The sequence below is a fragment of the Nothobranchius furzeri genome, chromosome 4, assembly GCF_043380555.1.
Source record: "Nothobranchius furzeri strain GRZ-AD chromosome 4, NfurGRZ-RIMD1, whole genome shotgun sequence".
Lineage (NCBI taxonomy): Eukaryota > Metazoa > Chordata > Actinopteri > Cyprinodontiformes > Nothobranchiidae > Nothobranchius > Nothobranchius furzeri.
This window is the reverse complement of record NC_091744.1, coordinates 82,626,661-82,639,160: the sequence shown is the minus strand read 5'-3', so window position 1 is coordinate 82,639,160 and position 12,500 is coordinate 82,626,661. Positions and strand designations below refer to the sequence as shown.

General features: G+C 44.3%; 1 protein-coding gene across 1 annotated transcript in view; it reads left to right on the top strand.

Moving 5' to 3' along the window:
* cpne2 (copine II) overlaps positions 1-12,500 on the top strand; it is a 60,633-nt gene that overhangs the window by 24,962 nt on the left and 23,171 nt on the right. Inside the window, exons 11-13 of the mRNA XM_054733367.2 lie at positions 8,306-8,439; positions 11,718-11,772; positions 12,058-12,109. Coding sequence (XP_054589342.1) covers positions 8,306-8,439; positions 11,718-11,772; positions 12,058-12,109 — 241 coding nt within the window. The remainder of the gene's footprint in view (positions 1-8,305; positions 8,440-11,717; positions 11,773-12,057; positions 12,110-12,500) is intronic.

Here is a 12,500-nt window from a genome sequence, read left to right as displayed (position 1 = left end):
AAGCAGCGGCTCACACACTGAGATGTTTCACGATGGTTCTGGGTGAGAAAGCCAGAAGGCTGGGTGAAATAAACTAAAGGTGAAACGCGAACACCTGAAGGAAACCTTCAGTGTGATGTTTAGAACAACTTACATGAAATCAGCAGCGAGTCAGAATCGTTCCTGTGTCACGGGGAAAGCTAGCATTCATGGACATTTAGAACAGATTACACTTAAAATTATATTTTTTTCAACACTCTTACATAAAGATCCAAAAGTTAAAACATACAAATAAAAATATTAAAACTAATGAAAAACAGTCAGCCGATAGAAAACAGCAGGCTGTCACAAAAGGAGCTGAGAACACCAACAAGGATCAGGCGGAGAAGAAAGAAAACCAGGGAGGAGATAAACGCCGAGAGGAGAGTAACGAGGAGCACAAATCACACGGTCATCCACAAATAAAAAAAAGGAAAACAGGAACAAACGAAGCTGCAGCGACACAGCAGAGCAGAAACAAGTCCAAAATGGTCCTGAAATGTTTTGGTTTGCTGGTTAAGATAAATTATCGGTCCTGCTCAGTTCTCTAATACCTCACCTGTGCCTCATCTTTCCCTCCACGGAAGTGGAGGGTGCCTCAGGGCCCAGTCTTGGGGCCCCTCCTATTTTTCATTTATCTGCGACCCTTGGGACAAGTTTTTCAGCATCATGGCACCAGCTATCACATCTATGCTGAGGACCAGTGGCGGATTTAGCAATTTGGGGGTCCAAGGCGAACACAGACATGGGGCCCCCTTACACTAAATTTTCGACAATCTTATCTTTAACGTATTTGTGGTCTTATGGCACTTGGCAAACAACAATCTGGGGCATTACTGCCACCATTTGGATTGGAGTGGAATGACTACCAATCACTTCCTGTTTGTGCTTCGGCGTCTTAAAGTTATAGTCCATTGTGGCATTAACAGAGGGGTGCCAGCAATCAGGGCTAGGGGGCCCCCCAACATAAGGGGGCCCCAGGCGGCCGCTGACCTATGCCTAATGGTAAAACCACCACTGCTGAGGACTGTCAGATTTACTTGGCAACAAAAGGACCAGACACAGACGTCCAAGTTGTAAATCGTCTCTCTGATGTGACGGAACGGTTAGCTGCAAACGTCTAAATGAGGCAGAGACAGAGTCGGTTCTTTTCGAGCCTAGAAACTTTTCACATGCATTATCTGTTCCCAGTTCACCGTGTATTGAGCCCAAACAATGTCATAGCCATGGTGTGAAACTGGATGCAGGATTTTCTGTGGTAATTTGACACGCCTGAAGCCAATCCTGAAACACTCGCATTCGGAGTCCCTGATACATGCTTTTTTTTTACCATCATCTGGACTACACAACTTCACTGTTCATTGGTTTTCCTGCTGCAGCTGCAGCCGGAGAGTGCAGAATGCTGCTGCTAGATCTCTGCCGAACACAAACAGACGTAGTCCCATCACCCCGGTTTTGGCAAGCCTACACTGGCATTGAATGGCGTCGCAACCTCCTGCCAGAGCTGCTCACGCCATATGTGCACTCTCGAGGTCAGCTGACCACTTGCTGCTGAGGAACTCCAAAATGAACTATAAAGTGAGGGGGGAGCGGGCGTTTATGTACAGTACAAGCCAAAAGTTTGGACACTCCTCATTCAATGTGTTTTCTTTATCTTCATGACCATGACCATTTACAAAGGGGCCAGCAAGTGCTAAACACGTCTGTGAGCTCCTTCAAGAGAATGCCAAGTGTGTGTAAAGCAGTCATCAGAGCAAAGGGTGGACGAAAATAGAATATAAAACATGTTTTCGGTCATTTCACCTTTTTTTTTTTGGTTAAGTACAAAACTCCACATGTGTTCATTCATAGTTTTGATGCCTTCAGTGAGAATCTCACAATGGAAACAGGCTGATAATGAAATATAAACACAAAATACAATTAATGTACCAACAAACCCCTCATAAAAGCCAAGAGGAGCTGATTTCATAGCTGATTTCAAAGTCTGGTGACTTTGGGGCAAATGGAGACAACGTTCACACAGACGCGTGTCTCACTGTCACAGCCTGTTTCTGTCACCTTCCTGCTGAAACGAGCCTTTAAAGCAGAGAGGGTTGTTGCTGTTGCCATAGTGATGCTTTGTGAATCCTGGAAAAAATAAGGTATGAGTGAGATTGAGAAGAGGAGAACTGGGTTAGAGTCATAAAGCTGTATCCGTCTGTTTGCATTAAAGCGTTAAAACAAAGCTGTTAGCAGCAAGGGTCTGAAACAACATTTAAAAGGTTCATTTGGAGCCATGCGAGAGATGCTTTTAGTACCTTTTACTACTGATTGTTTTAATCATCCACCTCCAGATGAATCATCAGCTGGTGTGGATCGGGCCTCTGTTTGCTTCAGTACTTCAGCACAGCTGCTCTTGTTTCATCTTTGACTAAAATGTTTATTCAACTCTCAGCGATTTAAAAGTCAGAAAGTAAAAATATAAATAAAACACTGAAAAGACTTTTAGAAAAGGTTAATTGACCTTTCAATCAATCAATCAATCAATCAATCAATCAATCAATCAATCAATCAATCAATCAATCAATCAATCAATCATCAATCAATCAATCAATCAACCAATAATCAATCAATCAATCAATCAATCAATCAATTAATCAATCAATCAATCAATCAATCAATCAACCAATAATCAATCAATCAACCAATCAATTAATCAATCAATCAATCAATCAATCAGTCAATCCTTTATTAATCCCAGAGGGAAATTAGAGTTTCAGTACACACAATTCAGAGATCAGACATACATGGGAAAGACACATGATAAGAATTGGTGACTGTGGTCATTCGGAACCCTGAGTCGCGCTACCTTAATAGATATAAGAGGGTTACACGAGGATTGGTTCAGGTGGAGGGAAAAACAAAGGCACTTCAGAGTTACCCTGCCACCAGGAGGGCAGATTTGCTCTGCAAAAAAACACCTCAGACATGTATGCAACAGACTTCAGACAACACAACATAACATGAGACTCCAATAGGAAGGTGGGGTGGGGGGTGGGGGGTTGGGCTGGGATCCTGTTTGCCCCAGCGAGAGCAGCCATCTACGGCGCTCATCTACTGTACAGTCACAGGTAGGAGGGAGATCTCGGGAGAAGCAAAGAGCACATTGACTCCTACAGATTGATGACCTCGCCAGGCTGAAGTCCAACAATCCGAAGGCGGGGGGGGGGGGTCGGGTTTTCACAGCATCTGTCTGCATTCCTTCGTGGGGGTTTGATGCTTGCAGCTCAAGGCTTCCAGGGCGTCAGATTCAGATAACAAGAATTTGTTTGGGTCAGGCTGAGATAATTTCTTATCTGCCTTCAGTCTTTAAACTGATCATTCCAGTCCTTCAGTGAAGCCAATTTTGGGTTTTAAGCTTGTCCATACCGTCCGGTGACTCTCTCCGAGATGACGTCCATTTTGCGCACTAATACCGGATTCACAGCTAGAACATTGTCCAGCTTATGATTCACCTCGAGTAACGTCCCCGTCTGAGAAGTCTCCACATGGACGGTGCTTTTTGTGGGTGCGGGTCACCCTCCAATCGCTCCCGTCTTCCCAAATTTCCAGAAAACCAGATATCCTCCCACTCCAATCAGGAGAAATCCAGTGATCATCAGGCCGAATATCACACGTCTTCGATATTCTCAATGGACAGCTGGCTGAGACATATGATCTTCCACTCCTTCCAGGAATCCAGCATATATCCCACCGGGTGTGTCCCCTGTGGACATGTGGGAGCCCCCTGCTCCGTTCTCATTGTTTTGCTGCAGATCCTTCTTTTTCCAGTTCTTCCTGTTGGAGCATGGAATGTATAACCATGAGAACACACACACACACACACACACACACACACACACACACACACACACACACACACACACACACACACACACACACACACACACACACACACACACACACACATACACACACACATACACACACACATACACACACACACACACACACACACACACACACACACACACACACACACACACACACACACACACACACACACACACACACACACACACACAAGCGCAGGTGCTGTTCTCCAATGTTCTGTGAGATTTTAATCCTAATCTCCAGGAGGAGAAAGTCTCTCCTCGTCATGGTGGGAGCTGGAGGACAGAGAAACGTTTTTACAAAACGCAAAAAGAAAACCTGCAAAAGTAAAACGGCTCATTTTAACTAAATGTTTGAAAAAAAACAAGACCATCCTTATTTAATCTCACCAAAATAAACCTGACATTTGCTAAAGACCTTCACCTCTTAAAATGGAGAGGACAGCGCTTCTGCTTCTGAGACCCAGACTCAAACCTGTCAAAGAATACGAGACATGATGATAAACTTATATTTTATTTATAGAACCCGACAGGAGACTCAAGTGTGCTCATTCAGAATTTCACTAAAACAACAGATGGCGACCTTCAAGAAGAGTTTTCTACTCTGGAAGTCTGAAGAAACAAACAGCTTCTGGCTGCTTTTCAGAGGCGTTAACTCCTCTCCTCTCCTCTCCTCTCCTCTCCTCTCCTCTCCTCTCCTTAATTGTGGTTTTAAATTGACTCTGAGCCTGAAGCAAAGAACGAGTATGGATGTCTGTCATCACATTCACAGCCGCCACACTAATAACGTCTGTCACTAGCGAGGGCGTCGGAGGACGAACACTGTAATAGTTCAGGGATGATTTTCATCCATCATGTGCCACTTGTCAGTGACACGTTTTCAGACGCGAAACAAAATAGATGTAGAGCAGAGGAGGAGGATGGGCAGCGTGAGCATGCTCTCCAGGAACATTTTCTGCTTGGCAGCAAAAACATTCTTAACCTTTTAACGAGCGAGGGAGCGGATCGAGTCGCTGTTCAGCTTTTTCAGGCTTGATTTGCAGCCGAAACAACAAACTGCTGTAAACATACATAAAGTGTTTTTAATATCTTTCAAGTCATAATCAAGAGTTGAAACTTGGCATTTTGAAAACAATGAAATGTTATATATGGCTTCATCAGAACGTGATCTTCAGCTTTCGCTGGAGCGGTTCGCAGCCGAGTGTGAAGCAGCTGGGATGAGAATCAGCTCCTCTAAATCTGAGACCATGGTCTTGATGCGGAAAAGGGTGGAATGCCTTCTCCGGGTCAGGGATGAGGTCCTGCCCCAAGTGGAGTTCAAGTATCTCAGGGTCTTGTTCACGAGTGAGCGAAAGATGGAGCATAAGATCGATAGGTGGATTGGTGCTGCGTCTGCAGTGATGCGGGCGTTGTACCGGTCTGTTGTGGTGAAGAGAGAGCTGAGTCAGAAGGCGAAGCTCTCGATTTACCGGTCGATCTACGTTCCTACCCTCACCCATGGTCATGAGCTTTGGGTAGTGACCGAAAGAACGAGATCACGGATACAAGCGGCCGAAATGAGTTTTCTCCGCAGGGTGTCTGGGCTCTCCCTTAGAGATAGGGTGAGAAGCTCGGTCATTCGGGAGGGGCTCGGAGTAGACCCGCTGCTCCTTCACAGTGAGAGGAGCCAGTAGAGGTGGCTCGGGCATCTGGTCAGGATGCTTCCTGGACCCCTCCCTGGTGAGGTTTTCCGGTCACATCCAACCAGGAGGAGACCTAACGGTAGACCCAGGACACGTTGGAGGGACTATGTCTCTCACCTGGCCAGGGAACGCCTTGGGATTCCCCCGGAGGAGCTGGCCCAAGTGGCTGGGGAGAGGGAAGTCTGGGCCTCCCGCCTTAGGCTGCTGCCCCTGTGACCCGACTCCGGATAAGCGGATGAAAATGGATGGATGGATGGATGGATGGGTTATATTAGTTTATACATTGAAGAAGTGACATCATCTGTAAGGTCAAACGAATGCTTTTCATTAGAGTTTAAAATATTTTTTCTTCATCTTCATGTGAAGGAAGCAGCTTCAGTCATTTATAGTTTTGCTGTTTTTGCAGGTAGTCATGTGTCTTCATCCCTAATTGAAAAAAACACTTCATACACTTTGATTTCAACACATTTTTAACACCAATAATCTTTACATTTGTCAGATTTTAGTATGAAAACTTTAAAATAGACTTGACTTTGGACTATTGTGCAACCAAAGCTGAACAATTTATTAAACAAAAGTCCTTTGATTTCACTTTTTCAAAGTTGGGTCAAGTCCAGCGTTTCCTGAGGGAACCCAAGGCATTCCCATTTTCCAGAGGGGACATAGAAACCCTCCAACTGTTTCTAATTCTCCTCCCAGTGGGACAGGCTCAGACATCAACCAGAAGGAGGCAACCAGTGACCACCTCAGCTGACTCGTTTTGATGAGGAGGAGCAGCTCCTCCACCACCCATATTTCAGGGGGATACATACGTATGAGCAGATTATAGATTTTTAGGCTGGATTACTGCAGATGAAGCACTGATCCACCGGTCCATCACTAAGGTACTCATCATCTGCTAACAGTGGAGACGAGTCTCTGATGGTCACTTTTTTATCAACACCTTGAGATCAGAGCCATGAAACAGGACCAGAGAGGGAGCTGCAGTCCAGAAGTCCTACCCAAACTGTTTGTCAGCTTAGAAAGGTGTAGAGAAAAGATCAAGTTTAAACGTTTGGTGCTAAAAAGCACTGGGTCTGAAACAACAAACACACTTTGCTCTTTGTGCTGTTGAAGCCGGATTAGGATAGGGAGGTGACTTCAGTAGGAACAAACCATTCAACCGCACCCCGATTCTGTCCCTCTGCATCTCTGAGTTTCTCCTCCTGATCTGTAAGCTCTTCAAACTTTGACCTCTCACCCATCTTTGCTGTTTTCCTCCTCATTAAAGAGCAAGTCACCCCCTACAAGAAACTTACTTCACTCCCACTTCATGTTTGAAAAATACAACAAATGCTGTTGCTTGGCAGACCGAGAGGGCGGAGCCGCTAACAAATACACACTCACAGGCTCACAATGACATTATGACATCATAATGTACCAGATGACATCATAGCATACCTCTTAGCCAATAGCGGTGGCAGATTTAAATTCAAAAACAGTGCAGAATTTTTCCCTGACTACGGCGCAACACTGACAGTTTTAGGCAGAATATTTGAATTTTAACCAAGATGCACTGAACTGCCCAATTATTGACTACACGTGTCTGTAGCATGATTAGACACTCCTTTATATAGTTTATCAGCAAAAAAATTTGATTTGGGGGTGACTTGCTCTTTAAATTGTTGTTTCGTGAGACTCCTCACCGCTCCTGCCAACCAGGAGAGGAGGAGATAGGCCAGACCAAGACTGAATAAGCTGTAAGGGGTTGAGGAGGTGGAGATCTGCGGTGGGATTCCTGTCAGCACACATGGCGCTGTTCAGCGCCGGAGGAGAAGCCTGTCACTTTTAATATCATGTTGTGTTAGTTTGCATGCGAGTGGGAATGTGTGTAAACGGGCCTGTTGTTCCATCTGTGTGTGTTTCAGCCTGTATTTGTCCATCATGTGTGTCATCACCGTGCTTTCTATCAGTTTTAAAATAAACCCCTCTGACTTCAGGGCCAGGACTTCTTCTCTGGACCCCCACTGGGCTACAGTACTATTTTAAATGTCAAACATAAGCGGTGAAGTGTCTACCAGCACGCATCATTTGTGTCCTCCAAGTTTAGCAGATATAAATAAGGCGCCTCCATTGTTCTGATGAAACTGTGAGGCAGAAAAGCAGCTGCAAAAGCAGCTGGAGAGACAACATGTGACTGTAATCCATCGTGTCAGCTGACCCTTAAATAAGCAGCGAGAGCGGTGTTGGAATATACAAAATTAGGCTGTCAGGGGGCTGATAGGCTGGATAACGAGATGCTCAGTTTTCCAGACTTCCCAGTTTCACAAGTTTCTCTTATTTTCCTGCAGACTTTCACTTGACTCCGTCGAAAACCCCCCAGCTCTGTCTCCATCCAACTGTCAAACCGATTTCAGCCAAACCTTAGAACCGTTTCTTCACTGGAACGGGAGCCAGAGGTGTTTTTGTTGTCCGTAACCCTTCAGGTGATGGAGCGGTCACCAGGACGCTATAGGAGATGTTGTTCATGTTTGTGAAGAACATTTTGGTATGAGTGCTTTGCTGTAATAGAGAAAAGTAGAGGCCAGGTACGTTTTTAAATGTAAATAAAAACCTTTAGGAGCAACATCAGAAACGCCCTTCCCAAAGCAATTTGTTCCACACGACCATAACAAGATCATGAGATAAATGATCATGTTTAAAAATATCAAAGATCTCCAAGACTCCCTCTGATTTACCCTCCGTGTTTTATAGGTGGGAATAGACTTCACGGCGTCTAACGGGAACCCGCGAGAGCCGTCCTCCCTCCACTACATCAACCCGCTGGGCAGCAACGAGTACCTCTCTGCTATTTTAGCGGTGGGACAAATCATACAGGACTACGACACGTGAGTAACGACAGCAGACCTTTCAGATGTTTGCGTTTTCAGACAAAGTTTAGGTCGCCTGCCAGACTTTTAGACTTTGGTGGGTACTTTCTATCTGCAGGGGGGAAACCAGGCGGAGCACTCACTAATAAACCCCAAAATATGAAACACTATAACGATTCTTAACAACATGTTTCATTTAAAAGTGAAACCCATACACTACAATAATATGAGGACCTCGTCTCTTTGCCATATACACCACCTCACTGGGTGAGGTCATTCGATCACATGGCTTCTCCTACCACTGCTATGCAGACGACACCCAGCTCTATCTGTCATTTCCACCGGACGACCACACTGTCTCTGCACAAATATCAAACTGTCTCTCTGACATATCAAAATGGATGAAATCCCACCATCTCCAACTCAACCTCTCTAAAACTGAACTACTTGTCATCCCAGCAAAACCATCCATACAGCACAATATCTCAATCCAAAATGACTTCCTATCTCTGGCTCCTTCAAAGGCAGTTCGAAATCTGGGTGTTGTGATTGATGAACACCTGACCTTTAAAGATCACGTTGCCTCTGTTGCTCGTTCATGCCGCTTTGCGCTGTATAACATACAAGAGATCAGACCATACCTAACACAACATGCCACCCAGCTCCTGGTGCAATCTACTGTCATCTCCCGCCTCGATTACTGCAACGCCCTTCTAACTGGTCTTCCAGGCTGTACTGTGAGACCTCTTCAAATGGTCCAGAACGCAGCGGCGCGTCTGGTCTTCAATCAGCCAAAAAGAGCACACGTCACCCCTCTGTTCATTGAGCTCCACTGGCTACCACTAGCTGCACGCATCAAATTCAAATTGCTAACACTAGCATACAAAGTCCGAGACGGTACGGCTCCCATCTACCTGAATCCTCTTGCAAAGGCTTACGTCTCGGCCCGGCCGCTCCGGTCATCACAGGATCGTCGGCTAGCAGTGCCTACACCACGCTCAGGACAATCCAGACTCTTCTCAAGCATCGTTCCACAAATGTGGAATGACCTTCCAAGCACTACCAGAACAGGGGCTTCCTTTTCGATTTTCAAGAAACTCCTCAAGACCCTGCTCTTCAGAGAGCATCTTCTAAACTAGCACCCTCCCTGCACCCGTCCCCCCTCTCTACTGTCCACTCCTTGTTCCCTCCTCTCCATGATTGATGTCAAGTTGTTGTTGTTAGCCTCAAGGGCAACATGCAGATTATCACTTCTAAGTCGCTTTGGACAAAAGCGTCTGATAAATACATAAACGTAAACATAATATTAACCCTCCCACTGTCCTAATGGGTGTGACCCCGCGAGGAAAGTTGACCATTGAGCAGGGTTGGTGGTTTATCCCTTGGGTCCATGTGACAGGGGTGAGGAGTGAGCACCATCTCACCCCTGCCACGTGGACCTCAAGGGATAAACCATCAATCCTGCTCAATGGTCAACTTTCCTCGCGGGGTCACCCATAAAGACAGTGGGAGGGTTAACCCTTTAGACCTTTTTTCTTTGGGCCCTGGCACCTCCCAATTAGGGGCCTTCGGAGTTTCATGTCCCACATTCTCCGAGCACAGCTACAGCTACAATCAAAACAGTTTAGATTGTAAACAAAGCAATTTTTGGTTTCAATTCAATTCAAAAATATTTTATTATTCCCAGAGGGAAATTGATTGCTATAGTAGCTCATAATAATAATAATAATAATAATAATAATAATAATAATAATAATAATAATAATAATAATAATCAAGTCATCAAAGAGTTGTTGTATATTACAATGGCTGTTGGCAGGAAGGATCTCCAGTAGCGGTCAGTGTTGCAGCCAAACTGAAGAAGCCTCTGACTGAAGACACTCTTCCGTTGTCGGACAGTCTTGTGAAGAGAATGCTCAGGGTTGTCCATCATTTTCTTGATTCTCTGGAGAATCCTTCTTGGCATTATCTCCTCCAGCGGTTCCACAGTCGCCCCCAGAACAGAACCAGCCTTTTTTATTAGGCTGTTGAGCCTTTTCAGGTCCCTGCTTCTGATGCTGACCAGCACCTGATTTATCATTGCCCTTTATGATCGATAGAAGAGATGGTTTGAATTTCCTCTTTCTCTGCCTCCGTTTTGCACCCCGCTCTGCACCCACGCTTCTTGCGTTTTAGCGTTTTAGCTCATTTGGGATTTGTGGCTTCGGTTGAGGTATTATTTCAACCTTTCCAATGTTAATCAGCTGCTCCCGATAGTAAACCAGCTTGTTGCCATGGTTACGCATCATAACAAATGCTCAAAAAGTGAAAAAAGTCAAAAAATTGCGGTAAAAATCCTCCAAGCTTCACAGCGCCAGAAACAGAAAAGTAAAATGTAAAAAAAAATACAGTTTTTCTTGAGAAACTAGAAGAAAAAATGTCCAAAAAAAGGCAAAACTTACATAAAGTCAACAGAGCTACTCCAACATGCAGCCGCCCAGAGCAGCGCAGTTCCGGACCAAATTGTCTTTAATTCAGTTATTTCTCTGTGTGAGATGATTTTAACACCATGATTGGTCTCAGTTTGCCTTGGATTTGTTGGACATGTGTCTAATGTGGCATCTGAGCGAACATACTCATAAACGCTTTTTAGACTTGAAGGAATTTTTCATTTGAACTGACTGCAGTCGTTGTAATTCATGCATGAACGGAATCCTTTAAACTCTGGGTGATGATTCTTCTTTAATTCCTACAGCAGGGGCAGCATGACCTGCAGGTCATGGGATGACATTTAACAACCAAATTTAACTTTCTACCATTTTATTTTAGTTCCAGAAGTTAGAAAACTTTCTTACATTTGTTCAAAGAATTATTCGTTTTCATTACATTGATTGCAAAGTCTCAATCACAGGTTTTATTGTGGATCAAAAGATGGAAAACTGTCCTAACTTGTATGATAGATGCATGAACTACCCTCTGAGGTACGTTGCTGTGGCAGCAGCAGCAGCAGCAGCAGCACACAAATCCACGGATATGATCTAAGTCTTTTACTCAAGACGATAAAACATGATGCTAGATGTCACGAACAGCCAAATACTTTTGCAGAATTCACTCAAAATGATACAATGACAGTTTGTTCTGGAGCAAAATGTTCTTTTTCTTGCTTCTCTTCCAGTTTTCTGTAAACCTCTCAACGTGTTTCTATGAGAACGAGGTCGCAGGATTTCCTTTGCCATCTTGTTGCATTTGAATGAAAAGATGAAAAAAAAAACACATTTAAGTAACGTTCCAATCTGTTGTCATGGTTTCCTCCTCAGCGACAAAATGTTTCCTGCTCTTGGATTTGGAGCCCAACTCCCACCTGACTGGAAGGTACACGCGTGTCCGTGTTGCATGTTGCATGCAGCGTTGTGATCACAGATCAGAACACGAGGGCGGGGTTTATTATTTGTAAGCTTACAGTTAGCGTATAACACTGTACGCATCACAAATGCATATTCAGATGATTATGCAACTGTCAACCCATCTGCGTTACCATGGCGCCGAGCTGATGAAAAGGACAAAGAAGCCGAGCACAGAGAGATGGAGGGAGGGAGACACTGACAGTGTTTCTGAACGATATTTTACATTTAATCTCATTTGTTGTTTGTTTTTAAGGTGTCACATGAGTTTGCCATCAACTTTAACCCCACTAATCCTTTTTGTTACGGTGAGTTCATCACATCACAGAAACCGTCGCTGCAGGTGAAAAACTATTCAAATCCATTTTAGTTTAGTCAAACTCAGCCTGATTAACACACGTTTGGTAATTTGACCCAATTGTTTTTAACATGAACTCAAACTCGTGTGATTTATACCATTTTTGCCAACCTAATATGTGCATCTGTTTTTTAGATTTTGACTAAACTTTTAAAAATGTATCATAAATAAAATTTTAGGATCAAAATTAGGCTGTGTAGAAAAAGTTCATTCACTGACTACACAGTGTTAACTATGTAGTACACTATAGAGCTCCGGACGTCACGTGACTCTCAGAGAGTAGACGCCATGTTGGCAGGCAACAAAGGTAAACAAAATGAACGGGATCGGCTTGGATTTTA